Below are 21,404 nucleotides of genomic sequence, written 5' to 3'. Positions count from 1 at the left end.
ATATATAAAATAATAGATCATCCCTAAGGATCTAACGTTATTTTAAATTGATCTTCCCTTTCGTGTTAGACGTCTGCTGACGTGTCTTATAGATTATACGAATTTTCCATAGAGTTACGCTTGCGTGAAATTCAAACATTTCCAGAAGGCTACGTCGAAAACTACGCAGATAGCAAATAATCGTCGAGTTGTTTCACGACGCAGCTTGTTACTCCTTTAGTCCTGAAATATTATACTACACTGCTGCTGCTACTATAAATGGAAATGAAGCTTTCAAGAAGGTCGTAAAGCTGGACAGCAATACAGAGTCACATGAAAGTAAGAAATTTTACCCTGGCACTAGTAAAGTTCTGGAAAGTGAATTAAATTAAAGTTATTCTATCAGTCTTGTATATGCTCAATTAAAAGTTCAGAATGGATATTACAGTAACAGATCGTAATATTAATATCCCTTGGAAACGTAGCATCCTCGTATCATAATAAAACAAAAGTTTGAGTCATTTTTTTTACTCTCAACATTCTAGATATTCTCTCAAAGTTTGCAATGCCTGATACTAGATTCGCTAAAGTAACTCACAAAGATATCCTTTTTCGCAAATCGATCTCTCCCGTATCCCATATATTCCTTTTTTCTTTCTCGTGAACTACTTTACCAAACTTAGTTTCTTTCTATTCTTTTCTTCAGTTATTTCTCAGTGCAGCCACCTCGCTCCAGTAGTCCTTCCTGAAATAGAAAATATATCTGCCTAGAGAACTCTCCAGTACTTTGACGTACGCATACGGTTGGCTACCTGGTAACCATTTTACATGTGACTGTCGAGGCTAGAACAGCAGGAGACTTTGTAAGGCGAGTCGATTCTGCGAAACAAGTGGAAACATTCAAAATATTCGTTTTGAAGGAATTCCAGGTAAAAAAATGTAGTATAGAATTTTAATAAATTCAGAGCACAAGGAATTCGAGGGTCACTTAAAATAATACTTTCTCATCCTCGTGACTCCTTTAAGGATCAAACAAATTGACCTATCATTTGTCCAAGAAATGGAAGCGTGCCAAATTCCCCGGAAACTGGCGTGACATGTATACCAGAATGAAGGACGGAAGAAATGGATGAAAATACTCTCAAGCGTGGAATCGTTCCTTGAAAGTTGCCAGGGGCTGAAATTTATATATACTGTGGGCGACTCCAGCTACCGATTCAAATAGCGTTCTCGCTTTCTGGTTCCCTTCGAGTCGCCACCTTACTCAGGAGCTACGATCTCGGAAGATTTTTTATTCTTCGAGTCGAGAGCGAGCTGCTCGAATCTGCCGCAGAGAGATGGCCTCGAGGTATCGAATTACCCGGCGACGTTCTCACGGACCGGCGGAGGTCCAGGTGGTCCAGGCGCCCTGCTGGACAGAGCCAGAGCTAGAGGGCTGTGGAGCGGCCGGAAGTTCGTGCATCCAGTTGCGATTCCTGATTTCACGCAACCCCAAGGATCAGCACCTACGGTTGCGTTTCTCAGTTTTAAGCTATCGCTTTTTATCGTAGATTCCGTCAGAGGTCTCGTTTTGGCGGAGTTGGTACTGGTCCACCTCAACAACTCCCAGGTCATACCGGCTCCTCAGTTTCCGGTGAAAAATGAATTGGCTGGCGTCGCCTGGCATGCGGGTGCTGCACGGACGAAGGATGGACGGCGGAAGGTGACGTAGGTCACCTCTTGGATTTTCGTTATCAATGTCGAGTTAAGAAAATAAGAAATACAGAAGCGTTTGGTACTCTGTAAAATGGAGAACGCACATTGAAATTCAATGAAGGGAAGTGCCTTTAGATGCTCTTGCCCTCAGGTAAAGTTACTATACGATTTAAAAACTACAAAAATATCTAACCCATATTTATAATCCAGTATACTCCATCTAATTTATTAATGGTCAATCCTTTACTAACTAGAAATGCATATCAGGGAGATCCCCTACCGGAAGTGCAAGTGCAAACGACCCGGGCCACCGGCAAACAAGCTGCTTCTGTCTAATCAACTGAGTCTCCGAGTTCTAGAGCAGTTCGTGTTAAACTAATTTCCACGTTGCAATCAGCGATGCATTTTCCCATGGCAAATGGAGGATTAGAATTTGAGAAAAATGAAATTATTCCAGGACGTTTACTACTTTTTTTTTTATTTTTTTATTTCTTTTTTAATTATACCTAATATATAGATTCAATTTTTAAGATGTGCCATATGGTTATTTTCACATTTTCTTATAACTCGCGCAAATCTTAGTATTGGCTACTTAAGAAGTTCGCCTCCACTTTCATCGATACTTCGCACTTACCGTACTGACGATTAATTCAATAGAAGTCAAACTTTACTCTGTGCTTAAGTAATTTCATAATGAGACAAGATAGAAAGTAATTGAGCAACACAAATTGAGTTAAATTGAAAAGGAGGCCTTCTCGATTCCGTCATTGGAAAATTAAAAGATGATTAATCAAGAAAACAAAGATGTAGCTTTAGAAGACTGAATTGACTCACAGTCTACGCGTGAGCATTATTTCATGCTTTTTCAGACCAGACAAAGTTTGCATTATATATAATCCTTGATTATCTAATGAAATCATTAAGGGGGGGCTAAGGTATTAACATTTTTTTTTCATTTTTAAAATTTTTTTTTAATTGAATGCATAATATCTTAAGAATATTGTGTCAAAATTTCAAGTCGATTGGAGCAAAATTGACGAAGTTACGAGTATTTTTATACATGTCCGATTTTAATCCCTACTCGACCCGAGCGCGCTATTGTTACGGAGGATCTTGAAAAACATTATAGGATAATTGATTTTTTATTAGTCTTTTCAACAATTGCTACGCTAGTGAAGTGTGTGAAATGTGACGGAAAAGATGATGGAAAAGATGGATGATTCAGTGTGAGGTAAGTCGATAAAATTTGCTTATGAACGTTTTATACCAGATTTTTTAGTGTTCAAAACTTTAAAGCGTTTTCCCCACAACTCACGTTTTCAAAGTCGGTGTCCCTCATAACTTCAAAACTACTGCACCGATCCTTTTGAAATTTTGAACACTATTTCTGTACATAATTTACGAGGTAACGCTGGAGAGTTTTTTTAAAAATTTGTTAATAATTTTTATTTTACAATAACAAATTAGCCGATTTTTTTCGCCTAAGAATCGCGTTATTCCCTTCAAAAAATGTTCGAAAACAGTGAAAAATTGTAATTTCAAAAAACCCTCCCAGCGTTACCTGGAGAAAACTATTATCTAACGAATGAACTTTGATTTTTTGATTTCAGATGATCCAGCACCAAGTTATGATGGACACCGCAATTCTACTTTTTTCCGAGACACGTCCGAATAATTGCCGCCATTGCCGTATTTTGTAATATTTCTTCGTGAAAATTTTATACAATATTCTTCGAATGTCATACTTTAATGTACTATTGGTTTTAATACAGAGATTTTAACTGTGTCGTCACAAAAAGTTCACAGAAACATGCCTTTTCTCGTACGAATTAACCTTAGCCCCCCTTAACTGAATGGAAACGGAAGTGACGAGGAAGGCTGTCGGGAATGAATAAGATAGTGATTAAAAAGGTACCATGGTATCGCGTCTATACTTTGTCTTCGTTGTCTTCGTGAGATTATCATAAAGTATAATTTTTGGATTCTGACTTTTTTAGATTAAAAATATATAAAACCCACAGAAGTCCATGGGAAGCAGATTTCCATAACGAGCATCGTACAACACCAAAGAGAGACCAGTCACCCCATCGTGTGGATCCATTAAACGATCCAGTCAAGGTTCTAAAGACAAATTAGATTTGTTCCCTGGTAGATCCGAGCAACCTACGACAGGGCAATTAGAGCCCATCAAAGGCAAGGGTTGCTCGAGCAATTTGCGCCCTTCACTTTCATCGCCGAGCAAAACATGTACCTGTGGCATCGACCGATGGACCAATTCTTTGAATTATGGGAACAGATTGAATTAAGAATGACACAAGGAATAAAAAGCAAGTAAAAAACTCCACGACGTCTTTGACAAACAATTAACGTACGTTCGATGTGAAACAAAAGAACCTCAAAATTACTGCACAGTAGGAGCAAGCCCAAAGTAACAAAGTAAGGTAAATTCATTACTCAACGTCATCTATTACGTAATCAAGTAATTAACGTTACTTAATCGCAGGTATTCTTTGTCTTTAATTTTATTTCGCTCAAAGAAGAATAATGGAACGTTGGTAGGGAGTGAAGCGACCTGTTCAAGACAAAAGGCAGGAGTGAACTATACGTGCAGTGAATGGCGCTTCATGAATATCGCAAGATGGATCGATGTCAGCGTCCTGGTATACTTCTTCCTGCTAATACTGGCAGGTTATAATTTCATAAGAAAAAGAAGTTCCACAGAACAGTCGTAGATAATAATACAGAGGCAAAACGTTATAAGTTCTCGGGGGGAGGGGGGTTAGCACAGCCAGACGAATTTCAAGAAGTAATACACAGCTTACCTGCCACAGCGTCATACTAAACGAAATTTACTGTGAGACGTGGTTCGCAATAAAATTTTCTCTCATAAACGTAGCGCCGCGACGGCCAAAGCTCGACGCTTCTGCGAGCCTGAATTATTATACTGTATTATAAGGTATATAACGTGAGATCCATTTTGCGAATTCAAGAAAAATTATTCGCATCCCCCATCACGAATGCGCTTCCTGACAGCGCATAAGGCGAAAATTATTTCCAGTCTGGTATATAACCTTCAATCTTTATAGCCAATGCACGTATCTTTGGTTCCGTCGAATCGCGAAGTTAATCGAAGGATTGATAAATACACGTGGCAAATATCGTGACTGCAAGCGCACGCATTTATCGTGGCAAACAGACGAACTAAGTAAACAGAGAAAGAATCAGCGGATTATTACTGAGCAAACAGTACGAAATAACAAGAAGAGCCTCCATTGCTATACTAGTCATGAAATTGGACTCTGCTTCGAATAATAATATCGCGTGGCCATTGCTCGTTTTACCAATATTCGTTTATCTCTGTCTCTCTTCATTTTCTTCTCTTTTTTATTCTTTCTCCGTCTCTCTATCCCCATCTAACCCCCTATCGGGAAACAATTAGACAGCGGTATGCTTTTAGTCAGGAATTCGATATCTCATTTAGAAATTTGATATCTCGTCTTATAATTTAATTTCCAAAAATGATCCAACTGGGTATATACATACACCCAGTATAGTATAGTATATTTGCTGATGACGTTGAAAAAGTATAATGGATTATTAAGCACTGTCCTTCGACAGCTTTAATGTAATACGTTTAAACTTTCATTGGGATTGCCCCATAACTGATTTAAATCCAAAGCATAAGGTCATACAGTCACGCAAAGCATTTGTGAAAATCCCTGTATCACTTCCACGCGCTGTGACAATATTGACCTGACGCTATAATGATACAGCGGCTACAGTATCATTCGTATTTACCTACCGCGATATTCCTCCTAAAGTACCACATTTCTATCTTGAAAAGCTTTTACACCAAATAATTAAGTAAATTTGAAAAAATATTATCTTTAATTGCGTAATCTACGTCTTTCCTGATACATGCTTCTTATTTAAGCGAATTCCGTATATTTAAACCCATTGCCATTGGTAGTCACGAAATAGCCAACTACCCTCGTTAGATAACATTTACTGGCTAAGCTCCACGAATCATTGCAAAAAAAAAAAAGACGTAGCTACATTGCGTGCCAAGAATTGCGTCACCTATCGTTTCTTCAATTATCATAGTTTATAGTCTAATATTAATAGATATCAATGTAAAGCGTCAAAATCGCACAATCTTTATTACAGACTTTAGTCAGACATAGTTCCACCTCAATGCCATGCGAACATTAATAATTCAAGAGGGTTCCATATTTATTTTAAAATCATCTATACGTATCTGACTAACCTCAATATGTTTATAGCCCGCTATTTATACTGATAACACTTTATGATTTTTTTAGTTTTATCGGAATGGCCCTACGATTCACATTTTTCATCCTCTCAAGTCATGGAACGCGCAGCTGTTATTTCTGCGTATAGAAATTTAAAAAAATATATTGATCTCGGCAAAACATTCTACGATCATACAATAACGAACTTCATTACGCAATATAAGAAACTATGCTAAGCTGTTCGCCAGCTACTATTCAAATCCAAGAAAGCTTCCCACTTTAATTCCACAGGAAGAGCGAATGGAAGGCTTCCAGAAAGCCGGATGCTTAATGAATTCAACATAGCATCCGTTGTTCTCCTCGAGTTGCATTTACGTGACTATACGTTCATTCACGTAAACCGGAAATGCCCTGATGCATTTTAGAGAGAATTTCATGAAAAGTAAATGGCCGCAAGTATTCTCGTGCGAAAACGTTCATTCGCATATATGTATATCTATATTTGACTATGTATGTATATTCGGTATACAATTTAAACCTCAATGATTAATAATTTTTTCAAATTAACTTCCCTCGTCAAATGCCTGTTAATTGTTTTATTCTGTCGTTGACATTTATCTCCGCTTCGAGGAAACTTCTCAGATATGCCACTAACTGACTGAGCAGAAATTTCCAGACATACCCCGTATTACGTGACGCGTTAACAGGTTCACCGGTTAGTAAACCGAAGATAGTCTTCCCTTTAGCAATTTATCAGTAACCTCAAAGGAAACCGAGACATTTACATATATATTTACTACTCGCATACAGATATACTGAAACATGTCGGAGTAAGCGTGTTAGTCAATAATCCTAGTCGTGTTTCTAGTAAACCGATGGAATTTACGATAAAGTCACTCAATAATACATACCAAATGTCTAAGCAAGCAATTAAACGCATTACAATCAGAGAGGAGTGATTAGTTCCCGTGAAAATTTTCTAGTGATATTCTGACCTCTTTACGCTATAAGCATCGGTCTATGTAGCATAATAATCTGACGCGAGAGTACGCGTGTTTCCCGCGAGAGGCGTTGAAATTAAAATGGACGATCGTCAATGAGGAGACGTGAATTATCTCCAAAGGGTCTCGCAAGTATTTCGTCATTCCTGTCAAAGCGAGGAAATTCGGGGACTGAAGAGGTTATGGCGGCGTGTCGTGGAAGAGAAAACTGAAAGAATAAGAGGAAAAGGATAATCGCAAGGAATAATATTGTGTGCGAAAGAACGATATTACGAAGGAGGGTTGAAAACATCCCTATTACAGATAACGACTTTGGCATCTAGACCTTCGTCGAGTGCAAACCTAACCTCACGGTAACGTTCACAACAGAGTAATTGACCATTGCCAACGTGATAGATTATACTGGGTTCCAGGGTAATCGATGGCTCTTGAAAAATGTAAATGGCTTGGTGGGAGTAAGATGTGTATTGGAAAAACAAGAAGAAAACGAAGCAACGACGTAAAAAGGAAGTTTTATTTACAACTTTATGGAGACCTTAAAGCGTATGGAATTTTTTATTTATCAATGCGGACTGCTTTTAGGTGACGAGCTTAATCCAAAATTAGTTTTTTATACGTGGAAGCTTATTTCTGACATGTGAATACCTCGATATTCTTGTCGCCACAAAGTGCCTGTTGCTTTAAGCAATTTTTCACTACGTGATACAAATTGAAAAATAGATTTTTCATCAAGTCAATAAAACGACAAGAAACGGGACGTGTGATTTACTTCCGGAATACGATGCTTCTCAACCAATATTATGTCAGTATGTGGTACATGTGAAAAATCGTATCGCTGTTTCTTGGATGGAATCTTTTTACGTATACATATAGTCGGTTTTCTAAGAAATTTTTTTACTTAGTTTTGACTTTTTACTCAGGAAGCTGAGTGTCGATTTGAAATGGCGAGCAGCGTAACGCGTGTGTGCACTGGCTAATGTGTTTGCTGGGCAAACTGTCTGTGGCAAAGGTCGCATCCGTTAATGCACGAGATGCTGCGTTCGCGTTGCTCGGTGTTAAGTAACACGGAAGGAAATGCAGAAAGAGGTTACGAAGAGGAATACATATTCATGGTGAGAGTTGGGATTTTATTATGTGACAATTTAACATTTTTCAAAGGTTCCGCGTACCGCGTGCATCTTGCCAGTAATTTTATGCCCTGCTAGAGAGAAATATTTAATCCTGAAATTCTTCGAGGATCGATGCGTCTCTCGTCACGTTGAAGGATCTCGTGACATTTTGGCAAAGGACGTTGGCTTGGCTTGTATAGAAATTTTAAACTAGCAAGGGTAAGGGAAAGTGAAAAAAAAAGGAAAAGACGGAGAGCGAGAGAATTACTTTGAAATTCAAATGGTTCCCGTAATACGACGTCTTCTTGTCCCTGTATTCGCAGCTTCCTTCAATTTCGTAACGTTGAGCTCCTGATACTTATTCACCCACAAATTAAAATGTAAATAAGGAAAATTGCTCTCTTGTGGTTCGCCGACTGACAAAACTGATGGAGTCGAGAAAAAAGGAACTATGGTATACAAGAATTCTCTTTAACGAGGAAGTGAAAGAGTTCGAGCCCATCGCGAGAATTCGCAAGAACTTTCTCCAAGCTTTCCACAAGTGGCTACGCGCTCCTGAGGGACTTTATGGCACATTAACCACCGTATACTTTACCATCGACCCTGGACCATACGTTTTTTTTTTAATTTTTTTTCTGGACATCACATTCATCATTCAAATCAGACGACAGCTGCTTTTTTTTAAATATCCTCTACCAAGACTCCACTTTTTACAAAATTAACTTTACACGCTCCTAAGGTTAAACAAGAATAAAATAGGTTGTTTTGTACCGTCGAAGGACAGCGCCTTGTACCAACATTTATGCTTTCAATCGTTGATCATTAAGTTTCTTCTTTTCGTGACCGTCTGCCCAATGTCGTTTTGGCTCGACTGTGTGATAATTGAGATCTAAATGCTCTGCTGTCGGTTTCATTTACGCGTACAGTATATATTATACATGTGAATATGTTAATTTGGTTATATATACAGCATAGTAATCGTGACTGCTTCCTATACGGATGCGGGTATCAGATTAGCAATATTGTTTGACGGTTCTCCCACAAAGGCCTCATACATTAGCGGGCTCTGTCGTTCCCTTAGCAAATACCCGCTTTAACCGTGAACCCGCAACCTTTCATCGGAATTAGTGAGTGGCGCCACTTTAAAAACGCTCTTGTTAAATGTGTACTGAGCATTAAACATTTGTCTTTTACTTTTCAATTATATTTTTACGTACCGCGTTGCCCTTTAGTTTCGCCTAACGAATATTTCTATTTACTGTAAAACTACAGTTATTTCGTTCTGATAAAAAGTTACACGACAAGTGCAAAAACACAGCTGATATCCAGCTGATGAATTCGAAAGACTTGCGAGACATTTTACTAGTTAAGCTTTGCCTTCTTCTTCTTCTTCTTTTTCTCCTCTCTTCTTTCGTTCCCGCTGCCTCTCCTCTCGTCTGTAATAATAGCCAAAGTTTCGCCACGGTTATCACCAGCAACATACAACACCTGTACTGGAATGAAGAAACAAAACATCCACCCCCAACGTAGGGGTAGCGCTAAGCATACAAAAGTTCAGAAGGGATGATCCTGTAGTAAGCCTCTTAAAATGATGCTCCTCTCCTCGTGTCTGTAGGTGAAAATAAAGTTATCCTGGTTGGGATAACGCTTGACGAACACTATAGGAAAAAATGAATAAAAATGAAAAGGGATGATTTTCCAAAACCGTTTAAAACATTAAATGAGGTAACCATCGAACGTGGCGTAAAGATACCATTCTAATTCAGTCCAATTAAGATATCAGTCTAATTAAGAAAAAATAATAATTTTGCCCTTTCTAAGAAGAACCACCCTATGGAATATAAAAATTTGTATTCATAGCAAGGCAAAATATTTTAACACTGAATGAGTCTTAGTAATTATTATATTTAATTATAGAAGACTGGAGATACAAATTCATCCAATTAGCCAGCGAGTTGAATTTGTGTTAATGGGTAACATGGATGCAGAAGCTGAAACTAATCGGTAGGGGTTGGCTCCCTGTAACCGAGAGGGTTCTTGGACTATTAATCTTGATGCAACTGAGAAGGCATATTTGGCTGTATTTCTGAGAAATCAATTAATTTGAATTTCTACAATAATACTTTACCATCTTAACTATTTACAATTGCTGTTAAATTATGGTTGCATTTAATGCCATGGCAATTTACCTCCCACATTTCTTGATCCGTTGTTAGTCGGAATTCTCATTTGCATCCTTAATGCAACCTGTGCAACATTGCCGAGGATCCTCTATCTTCTGTCAACCTATCATCCAGGACGTGTACTCGTGAAGGCTAACCTAACCTAACCTAACCTAGTTACATTAACTTGATCCAGGTAGTCACGATATCGATCAAGCGATTCAATTGAACGTCCAAGGTGTATCTGCCTCCTTAAAGGATAAACAAATTCTTATTCGTCAATATAAATAATTGATTAAAATTCACGAATGTTAAATATTTATCGGGATGTCTCGCCTTATTTTGAAATTTATTAAGTTTCTTGATTTTTACAGTAATGGCTTATAGGGACTGCGAACCTAACGGCACCTGGTTTCGGCATCCGGCATCACATAAGGAATGGAGCAATTACACGACATGCGTGAATTTCGATGATCTGAACGTAAGTATTATTAAAACAGAATATTAAGTTAAGCATAATCTGAGTTTACATAAAATAATATATTTTTCAAAATTATATTATAATTTCGTAAACATTATAAATTATGCAACGACATGAAGCCAAGTCAGCTTTTGCGTATGTAAATATAAATTAACATGGGAATTAAAAAATGCCCCCTTTCCCTACAAGTTTTGGTGTGCCTAATACTCCAGGGAATTGATGAAGTAATCGCGCGAACTGTGAATACCAGGTGTTCAGAAGGTATTCTGATATCCCATGGATTTCGCGTTTCCTTTGAAATTTTCTGTCCGATTAATTCGCACGGTTAGCTACATGTGAACGGGAGAAACGATTGCTACGTCATTTTGGGAATCAACCCTGAGGCATCTCCCCCATACCAACCTCACTTTCCATTATCATTAAACCAAATCAATAATGCGTGTACGTGAAATCACACAAGACTAATAGTCAAAATGAAAAATTCGATCACAAATGAAGTTTTCCAGTAATTTATCAAGGATAAAAAAAATAATTCCTTAACTCATCCGAATATTCCTGGCACCTTCTTCGTAAATCCCACGTATCCAATCAATTTAATTATTTTTTCAACAGGTTCATTCTGACGTGAAAATATCTCCAATTCCTATGCATCTACATCGGTAATGAGTTAAACGGCGTCCAATGGATTTTCAATGCCTTACAGCAAAGCTACTGAAAGGATATGTGGCAGAGCACGAATAGGAATTTCCAAAACGTCTGGATCAGTAGCCTCAGTGAAAGCAAGGAGGCTAAAGAAGCCAGAGTGTCTATAGATGGAGCAGAGGAGTTTCCCTCCAGAACTAAAGGGGTTTTGCCTAGCCAAGCCCCTCTTCTCCTCCTTCTCCTCCCCTCCTCCTCCTCATATGAGTTATGTACGCTCAATATGTCTCGCCACCTTGTGTAACACGCAAGGCTTTCCATATTAATAGGGAAGACTTGGGTCCCTCCCTGGATACCTTGGTGTATAAATGCCACCCTGTAAAGTCAACCCTAAGAAAATGTGTTAGGCATATTTTAATAAATCATCGACTTTCATCACACGGCAATTTACTGTTCATAGTCAAGCAAATAAAGCAAAATTGTTATATGCCTGTTGACACTGTTCTGTGGGAAAAAAGTTGGATATTTATCAAAAAATAAAAGCACATGTGAATATATTCCCATGGTACTTTGAAATTGCTTATACATATTTCAAAAGATTGTATCCTGCCGGGACCGTCCTTCCTGAGAAATCGTTAGCCTCGACAGTGTCATCCATCATCCTGAGAGACCGTTTTCAAAATTATTCGTCAATGTCATTAACATAACATAACCGAAGATTCCGTTCGAATGTGATAAGTGAACGTTATTATTTAACAGGCTTAGATGACAATATTGTTTAAACAATAGTGATTTGTCATTTTTGTTAATAAATTTTTTATCTTTCTCTTTCAGTGGCAGCAGCAACTCAATGTCATCTATGAGACCGGATATACGATATCACTGGTAGCCCTATTGCTATCATTGGCCATTCTCACGTATTTCCGGTAAGTTCAAAGTATCTTGAATCAGCTATCGTAACCTCAAAATCGTCTTATTTTTCCAGTTCTCTAAGATGCGCCAGAATTACTCTTCACATGAATCTCTTTGCCTCGTTTGCAATGAACAATGCTCTCTGGCTGATCTGGTACGGTTTTGTCGTTGCTAATACAGATGTTCCACTGAACAATGGAGTAAGTTGAAAATGAATAATCAACAATGACACTGCTATTTGTTAAATGACTCACGATAATGGGGTAACAGTCACTTGTATTGAATTTCCTGTTACAGTTAGTCTGCCGTCTGCTCCACGTGCTTCTACATTACTTTCTATTGACAAATTACGCCTGGATGCTGTGTGAAGGATTCTATCTCCATACCCTGTTAGTTAGTGCGTTTACCAGTGAACATAAGCTTGTCAAATGGCTGATGTGTTTAGGATGGCCAACGCCAGGCATCATTATCATAATTTATGCCTCGTTGAGGGGTGCCAGTAATGATCCTGCAGATACCCTACAGTAAGTCTAGAATAAGAAAGAAAGAAGAATATCTAGATTATACATTAATAAGATTATTTGCATGTAGCTTTTTTTTTAATTTGCTTTCAAATAATTTTCAAATACCTTCAGTAATTTGTTTCATGACAGTATAGTACTGCACGTTATCAAACCCAATTGACTTGACCTCTTGAATAAATTGTACGAGCCAGAAAATATCCTCCGGGACATCAACTGGACCCTTCCACGCCATTACTGAAACTTGCCGCCATACGACGATGTATTCGAGTCCTATTTGTCGATAAGCGAGGGCGATATTACACGAAACCTGGTCGCTCCGTTCGAGGCATTTTGAAACTATTGACCGATCCCTGTATAAGGTGGACAATGACCACCTGGACAAGTGCATTGCCGTTTAAGCAAGTTTCCCAATGTCCAGCGTACTAGCCGCAGGCTCAGGCTCAAAACTGAGCTTTAACAATTAGATTATTGTGCTCTCCTGTAGGATAACAAGGATTTAGCAGATTCTTGGTTCTGTAGCTTGTACATTTTCTCCAGCGTACAAAGTACCTGGCGAACGTAAACGAAATCTCTTGTGCTATATAAAAAAATCATTTGACCCTAAAATTATTAAATTCGTAAACAGGGGATGATCAATGAGGTTTTTTTCTGCAGGTGCTGGCTCAGTGAGGGTAACTACATGAATGCTCTCTATTATCCTGTTTGCGTATCTACTTTACTCAATCTCCTGTTCCTCTGCAACATCGTCAGAGTGCTCTTAACGAAGCTTAGAGCAGGTCCAGCCATCGGATCAAGGCCATCCCGTTCCATGTTACAAGCTTTCCGGTGAGAAATTACAGGGTGCTACTCCAGTGATGCTTACGCGACCCCTAAACGCAATTTTCCAGGGAATAGGATAATCGTGAGGGATGAGTGCCAAGGGCAAGATGATCTTTTCTCTTTGTTTTCCTTTTTTTTTCTATTTATCATTTCTACCTGCCGAAGGGATCGTTCCGTGGGATCTCGCGAGATACTGCACTACGCTCAGTTTGACTTTTCAGAACAGGGAGGAGTTTTTTTTTTAACGGTGCAGAAAAATCTGTTGGGGGTTTATATTCGATTATATCAAATGGGTTTTTAAGCTCTCTATCTTTTTATCTGCGCAGGGCCACCCTTCTTCTTGTACCACTTTTGGGTCTTCACTATTTGGTCACCCCTTTTCGCCCATCCAAAGGCCACCCTTGGGAACGGGCCTACGACATTCTTTCCGCCATTACGGCTTCCTTTCAGGTAAGTATCGTCTTTACCTTTCGTACGTCTTGTTTTGATTTATCCAATAAATTTCAAGTAGTCTGTATATCCTTATTTTATATTTTAAAAAAATAACGTGTCTTACAGAGAGGGAAAAGTTGAAAATCTTTGGTACGTGCCAATTGGCAATATTTTTAGATTTTAAAACTTTTCCTCTCAAGTTCTTATCCACTACACTCCTGAGAGTCTGGCTTTTAGAGTGTCGATAAAAATACATTGCCAAGAGCCGATTCCCTTCTTTCCTCGAGTTCAGAGTTCAGAGTTCAGAATGGGTACAACCGGCGGCTGGTCGAATCGATTATTGGGCAAAGTGTATTTCTGCTGGTATCTTCAGGTAGAAATCAGGATTTAATGGGCGAGGACAATTAGTGAGTTCAATGACCCAGGAAGGATTTAAACGACGCGACGAGGAAACTGATAATTTTCTTATCGACGCTCCTACGTAATTGTTACTGCACCCTCCGATGCAATCTTCCTCTAATTGTACCCTGCCATCGACCTCTTGACTTTTTGCTCTTTACAAAAAAAAAAAAAGCGTAGTTCACGTTTTCCATATGGACTCTACGGTACGAAGAACTCCTAACTTAACTTTTTTCTCTATACCTTTACAGGGTCTCTGTGTAGCCGTACTCTTTTGTTTCTGCAACGGCGAGGTATGTTTCTTTACAGTATAGCATATTAATAGCTCGAACAAAATCGTACATTAAATTTGTCTTTTCTTTCACGACCACAGGTCATGGCGCAATTCAAACGAAAATGGGAAGGAAGCGCATTTGCTCGAAAACGTGCAAACTCCTGCACAGCCACAACAGTCTCGGTAAGACGAAAATCCACGCACGTAAAGTTGCCTATAATTTTTTTTTTCCAAACTAATGAAAACCACCCTCACGCCAAATAGTCTCCTTGCACTACTCTAGCTCACCAAGTACGTATCAAACACGATCTCTAATAACCTGCAAAAGGGGCTATATACAAAACTAAAGTTCTAACAACCACCGTCGTGGGTGACCCGAGTCATTAGAAGACAGTTTCAAACTTGCCCAACTCGAGCCGTACAGGTAGAACGGTCAATTATGAATCTCACCGCGAGTGCCAGAGAAGGGTCAGCGAGATGTTATTACAAATTACATCTGAAGCAAGTAAAAGGCACGTGATAAAATGTCACATAGATTCAGATACCTAACCTAAAAATATATATTTAATGAAAAATCTACCATAAGATACAATTATAACCCACCTTACCTCAAGCCATTGATTATCCTAACCTCATTGAACCTCTAACTCGAATTAATTATTTTCTTTCCTACTAAAAAATTGCATGACTCAGCACGATGCATGATTCGTCAATGGTGCGATGCGGACTAACCAATAAAAAAACTGCATAGTACTAACTGCTAGAGAATATAAGAAAGCACACACGGCAATCTACAAGCATAGTGCTGTGACGTAACGCAAGATTTGTATATATGTCAGGTGCACCTAGTCTTCTTATCACTAAGCGTTTATCTCTAACCCAACAAAGAGACTGTACCAAACCGATTAACATGATCGTCCGTATCGTGCCAATGGCAGCGCCCGAGTCGAGTCCATTGTGGGATGTTGACTGTTTCAGTTTGTCCGCTCGACCGCAGGTCCGATGGCGGGAGAGGAGAAGGTGTGACTACCAATCGGCAGCGGTGATGGACCCGAAGGAGATCAAAGTATCCGAAAGTCCATCGTCTTTGGGGATAAGCACTACTCGACGCGGCAGTAACAATCGTGCTCAAGTGCTCATGAGACGTAATGATTCCTTCCACGAGTGTAATCAGTATCAGACGCAATGTTGATGAAGGTCCGGAATTACGTGGGCCATTTGTACTTTGATTGAATTGAACGATAGTAATGAAAGAAAATCTTCATTATCATTGCTGCTCTTAGTTTTGGTTAGGCAATCAGTGACGTCCTGCCAAAAAATTATCACTGGGGAGTGACGACATCGTTTCGACCTCATCCGAAGAACAACGTGGATTCAACTGCTTGATCAACGAGCCGCGGGCTGTTAATACGCACAACGATTCTCCTATTTATGATATATTTTAATCCTAACAAAGAGTCTATATCTTGCGTAAAATGCATGTCCGTCAATGAATAATTCAATTGTTTGTGCTCCGGTGATATTTGGGAATCGTTCGATATTCTATGTAATCGTTGCGATACGTGGACGTAGCAGTACTAAGTGTTTTGCTTCTGTTCAGCTCTTTAATTACTTTGCCAAATTCTAATATCAGACTTAACCGTGTTAACAGTAGGAATCCAAAAGTGTAGTGCAGTGTTTATAAATATTGTGTATTAACTCCATAGACTGTAAACTGTCTAGATTATATCCAAAACGCACCCCCTTGTTATACTACTGATAGTCCCAATCTCTATGTTGCATAGTTTGTGTAGACCGGTATACAAAAATGGGCAATAATCTACAAGAAACTCATTCAAAGCGTCTCGTTTATCCTCAGAACTGAACCTTACTAATATTAGTTGCATTAATAATTATCAATCGAAGCCTACATACTCATTTAAAAAATCCTCTCAGCAGTGAAATTTTGCCAAGTACCGAGTATCGTACAGGCTCAATACTCATACAGTAACAGTTTCCCCTAGAGAGAATAGAGTAACCGTCTAGTAAATATAATATAGTAAATACCAATGGGAATCATCAATCTATTCTACATTCTGTTGCAGAATGAGAATTTCCCGTTTAAACATACAAAAATGGCGTGATCCTCGAAAATCTGCATATCAATGTAAGCTTCGATTCGATCGAATACGACGCCATAAGACACCAGTACTTATTGCATGTGAAACACTTTTTAAAAAAAAAAGTATATTTTATTATTCGTTAGATAAAAACTTATAAAAATTTACAGAAACTTCTTTCAAGGATTCTAGTGTACGTACGTCTATTAAAAAATATATTGTTCAATGTCCTGGACATGTTTCTTGCGTCCTCCGTTGTCATATATGAGTCATCTTATCGCGTATATACATAACTATGTACAAATGAATAATTGACTCTCGTGAAAATTAATAACGATTGCTTGCTCACGTCAAATTATGTAGAATATGTGTCTGCAAAATTTATCCGAGAGTGTTGTGCAGTAGTCTCGAGCCTTTTACATAGAATATAATGAGTCACATATGTATATATATATATATATATATATATATATATATGTATATATATATATATATATTAAATGTACATAAGCAACGCTTCAGGATAAACATACGTAACCAGACACATAAGGCGATACGATTTACGTATGTATGTAATTTAAACAGACAACGTGAAAGTGCAATCGCCTGGCGCTGTAAGCTTATTATTTATATAATAGTAAAAATAAACAAGTGGCGTTACATGTAAAATCTTATAATTGACATAAGGGTCACACGAGAGCCGTATTAAATTTAATGCCTGTACGGCGTAGTATTGTTTTAAGCTGGGCTGAGACTCGTCTCTCCTATCCTGGGGAAAATCAATCACTTAACTCATATCATACAAGAAAGAAAAAGAAAAGAAGAAAAGTTATAATATATACTGGTAGAGCTTAGTTTTTATACAGAGATATAAACTATTATATATGAAATATATTTAATATATATAAATATATATATTACATGCCTAAGTCATAATATGTCATAGCGTATACATATATACCTTTCATATCCGTAACTGTACTATATATATTGACTGTTGAAAAATTATAGAAAATTTATCTAACTCGTAAAAACGAGCTTACGCAGTTTTAACTACGTCGTTTCCAGTTCCAGCCGAGATTAAGAGAACCAAAGATCATATAATTGACTGTACCTAATAATAGAAATACTTATGTCTGCGTCTATCCAGTACCTATTCAAGTTAATCCTTGATCGTCCGTAAGTGCGACCAACTTGTATATAGATTAATGCAATTCTTGTATACGGAATGGAGGATGTTTTATTAAAGAATGTAAAATCGAATGTGAAAAGAGAAAAGAAAACAAAGAAAACTGTCCAGTAATTGTTTAACACAATTAACAATGACACAATGTACGAGAATAAAGGTTGTCTTCGATTTCTTGTTTTGCGCAATTTTCACCTGTTTGTATGCCTATGACGGGGTGATGCCGTTAATTATTTTTGTCGACAAGTCTGTGCTTTAGAAAAACTGTGGTATATTTTACAAATTAGTGTGTGTGTATGTGTGTATATAATATAGAGTTCAGGCTACAGAAAATTTAATTGTACGCACTTACAAGCAAATAATACCCGCCTTTATTCTTCCGCGCACGTAATATATCATCGTGTATCGCAACATAATCATAAAAGATGTAAAAATGAGAAAACCAAATAAGAGAGGGGAAAAAGTATTTCTCAAGATCGAACATTAACACTAAACCTACCAGAGCGGTCAAATGACCGCTTTTGAGACTTTAATCAAAATTGTTAAATTCCAGGTTTTTATTTTTCTTGAACTTACTGCACGACTATGCTAAATTCTGTATAAATTACAATCAACTGGAAAAGACTATAATGTTTATTTCAAAAGCGGTCATTTGACAGCCATCGGTAGAAATAGGTATGTATAATATGTCGATAGGTTTAGTGTTAACTGATTTTTCATCTTGTGATTTTTAAAGTTCAACTATGACGTTTTACCGTCGCGAGGGATATAAATTTTCGAAAAGTTATGTTGCTCTGAATATCACTAAATTTCCATATGAGGTTGTCATTCATTTTCTTTTCACTGGCCGTATCACAGTTACTGACGTGAACGATAATAATTATCGCGATCAACATAATTTAATATGAGAACTAAGAAACGAGTGAACAATGAATGAAATATTAAAGTCAATGGCTATCAATATTCATTTGTAGAAAATAGATTTCTTCCATACTGCATATTTTGGCAAATATTTTTTGTATCACCATTCGTGCCTGAGACATTAAAGTTAGGCAACAGCTGCGCAAAAATCATTCTTAAACTTTGAATCATTTGTGTATCAATGAATGTTTCATGATACGTAACTTTCTGATTATGAGGGCCAAAAGACATTGGCTATTCGTGGAAGCGTCAGTGTAATAGCTATACTGGACAAGAGATTCACACTATGATTATCCAAAACTTGTCGGCCGCTAATATGTTTCACTCCCTTGCCAGGACGTTCCACGACCACTCCGTTGTCGTCTAAACCTGAAGTAAATTTGAATAATATGTAGCTGACCATAGGAGGGAGAGAGAGAGAGACGGGCAGGAATAATCGTACAGGAGCTTACCAGAATATTGCAAAGTGGCACCGAGAACAGAATCGAAAATACTGCCTAACAAGCCGCCAAATCCTCCAGCAATAATAAGAGGCCACTGTGGCGGAGCTAGTTGTAAAATAGCAGTGTCAACTGTATACAGTACAGCTACATAGTGAGACAAACCGATAACGAGACCACCTAAGGCAGACACGAGAATTCCTGTCCATGATACTCCTCCGTTGGTTCCTTAAATTAATGAGAGTGCTGTAATTATAAAAAGGATTTATGGTATCTTTAACATCACTAATGGTATTACCACGCGGGACTTTCTTTCTTGACGTTATTAAAAAAGGCTCAGATGTACCAAGCACAGTACCCAACTCTGAGGCCCAAGTGTCGCCGTTGACACAAGCAAAACCTCCTAGAAAAAATTAATTCTCAATTATGTGATCTAGCCTGATCGTAGTATTGATTTATATGTCACAGATTCCTACTGAAGAACCAAGAGTTTAGACAGGACATAAGGATTAATACAAGGATATGTGATCTGGAAAGATAAAGCATATCGTGTGACCTTTGGAAAAGAGAGATAATACCTAAAATTCCCATGGACAACCAAGAGCTTCTGTAATCTTTAACAAAATCGATAGGACGCTCTCCACATCCAACGTCTAACAAATACAAAATTGCCAATTGCGCAGCCATTCCTCCGTTGCATAACACCTGTATCCAATTTCTTTGACCACATTCCTTGAAATCACATGACATTTTTTTCTTTCTGTCAGCTCGAAACTTGGTAGCTTTTGTGGAACTGACAAAGAAAGCTATAAGACATGCCACATGGGCATAACTAGTCAGAGTGATAACAAAACCGATAAACAAACCTACAAACAAATATTCTATTACCAAAATATCTATCGACAAACTGAATATCAACAGAAGTTCATTAATATTACCAAGAACAGCACCACTGAAATCAAGACTCTTTTTCTTGAGACCCCAGCCAGCAAATATTATTGGAATAACAACAGCTGCAAGCCATCTCCATGGTGAAATTACTGGATATCCTAAAATTTATAGGTTACCTATCAAACACATTACAATCTATAAAATAACAAAAAGCTTTACCATCATGAAGATTTTCTTCATCTGGAGTGAAGACGGAATATGTCACATTGACAATCCAAAACAGCATAGAGATCGGTATAGCAAAGGCGCATAATAACACCGGTATCAAAACTGTGGACCTGTTACTATCTGCATTACCACTTAACATTATGTTAAATATCAAAGGATAACTGCAGAATTAATATTATTACTTTATAGGAATACGAAGAGCTACGAAGTACACGTCAGCACTGACATAATTCGTTCCCGGCACGAATATCCCATTAATATTCTCAAGTAATATCCTATACAGCTTCACAGCCTAATGTTACAAGAATTCAAATAGTACTCCTTTCTTCCTTTCCTTATGGTTGTATCCCCAATGGGGGACATGTGCCAGTAACTGGTCCTAATAATCAAGGTTGGAAGTTCGACAATAGATGGCGATGTACCTTGCGAGACGGGCCTTATTCAACTCGGCGTGAGGGGAAGCGTGTGTTTTCTATTGTCGACGCGTCACCTGAACGGAGAAGCTTCGAATCATACCCACGTTCTTGATTGGTTAAGCGTATGTATCAGAGTACTCTAAGCAAACTCCAAACGTGTATAACAACTGAATCACAGTTTTCCCAATTAAACTTTATTATATTATACAGTCGTGTCTATTTTTATGCCGTTGATACGTTCCACAGAAAACAGCATATAAAAAATATAAGTAAAGTAGAAGAAGGAACCCGCAATTTTCATGAACCCTCAAAACCGCATTAAAAAGCCACCTGCAAATGGATTTTACCCATTTAAATTCTATATGTAGATATGCATGTATTCCGCATATAAAGATCGCGAGGCACAGAATACATGGGTATGTCCAGTCTATTGACATATAGTGTGGACTACGCGATCCCTACCTTAGATCCTTTTAAAAAGTGTCCGCTCAAATAAACAAAGACGAAATAAGGTGAAAAGACGGAAAGGAGAACAATTGGCCGC

General features: G+C 38.0%; 2 protein-coding genes and 1 long non-coding RNA gene across 14 annotated transcripts in view; 2 read left to right on the top strand and 1 right to left on the bottom strand.

Annotated features, from left to right (window-relative positions):
• LOC107272469 (calcitonin gene-related peptide type 1 receptor) overlaps positions 1-18,137 on the top strand; it is a 75,523-nt gene extending 57,386 nt beyond the window's left edge. For 7 of the 12 annotated variants that reach the window (XM_025089784.1, XM_025089778.1, XM_025089777.1 and 4 more), the window contains 9 exons: positions 10,574-10,680; positions 12,154-12,245; positions 12,305-12,431; positions 12,529-12,755; positions 13,410-13,580; positions 13,901-14,024; positions 14,657-14,698; positions 14,779-14,862; positions 15,677-18,137. In XM_025089784.1, coding sequence (XP_024945552.1) covers positions 10,574-10,680; positions 12,154-12,245; positions 12,305-12,431; positions 12,529-12,755; positions 13,410-13,580; positions 13,901-14,024; positions 14,657-14,698; positions 14,779-14,862; positions 15,677-15,871 — 1,169 coding nt within the window. In that variant the 3' untranslated portion in view covers positions 15,872-18,137. The remainder of the gene's footprint in view (positions 1-10,573; positions 10,681-12,153; positions 12,246-12,304; positions 12,432-12,528; positions 12,756-13,409; positions 13,581-13,900; positions 14,025-14,656; positions 14,699-14,778; positions 14,863-15,676) is intronic. The other 5 variants (XM_025089779.1, XM_025089775.1, XM_025089774.1 and 2 more) reach the window with 1 other exon arrangement.
• Positions 4,342-9,948, top strand: LOC112495061. Its single transcript, XR_003061232.1, has 4 exons — positions 4,342-7,281; positions 7,342-7,730; positions 7,849-8,040; positions 8,134-9,948. It is a non-coding gene; the product is annotated as an uncharacterized LOC112495061 (long non-coding RNA).
• Positions 18,138-18,312: 175 nt separating the features above from the next.
• Positions 18,313-20,867, bottom strand: LOC107272475 (transmembrane protein 19). Its single transcript, XM_015749666.2, has 6 exons — positions 20,436-20,867; positions 20,264-20,374; positions 19,904-20,191; positions 19,624-19,728; positions 19,338-19,553; positions 18,313-19,254 (listed from the first exon to the last, which is right to left on the bottom strand). The coding sequence occupies exons 1-6, from the start codon at positions 20,581-20,583 to the stop codon at positions 19,097-19,099; spliced, it is 1,026 nt and encodes a 341-aa protein (XP_015605152.1). The 5' UTR covers positions 20,584-20,867; the 3' UTR covers positions 18,313-19,096.
• Positions 20,868-21,404: the final 537 nt, after the last annotated feature.

Source organism: Cephus cinctus, unplaced genomic scaffold, assembly GCF_000341935.2.
Source record: "Cephus cinctus unplaced genomic scaffold, Ccin1 Ccin1_scaffold1184, whole genome shotgun sequence".
Lineage (NCBI taxonomy): Eukaryota > Metazoa > Arthropoda > Insecta > Hymenoptera > Cephidae > Cephus > Cephus cinctus.
This window is presented reverse-complemented; position numbering and strand designations above follow the sequence as displayed.

Coding starts and splice junctions, on each gene's coding strand:
- LOC107272475 (XM_015749666.2), bottom strand. CDS start 20,583: ATGTTAAGTGGTAATGCAGATAGTAACAGGTCCACAGTTTTGATACCG. Junction 20,375..20,435: donor TGAAGAAAATCTTCATGATG/GTAAAGCTTTTT, acceptor TATAAATTTTAG/GATATCCAGTAATTTCACCA. Junction 19,729..19,903: donor GTTGTCCATGGGAATTTTAG/GTATTATCTCTC, acceptor AATTTTTTCTAG/GAGGTTTTGCTTGTGTCAAC.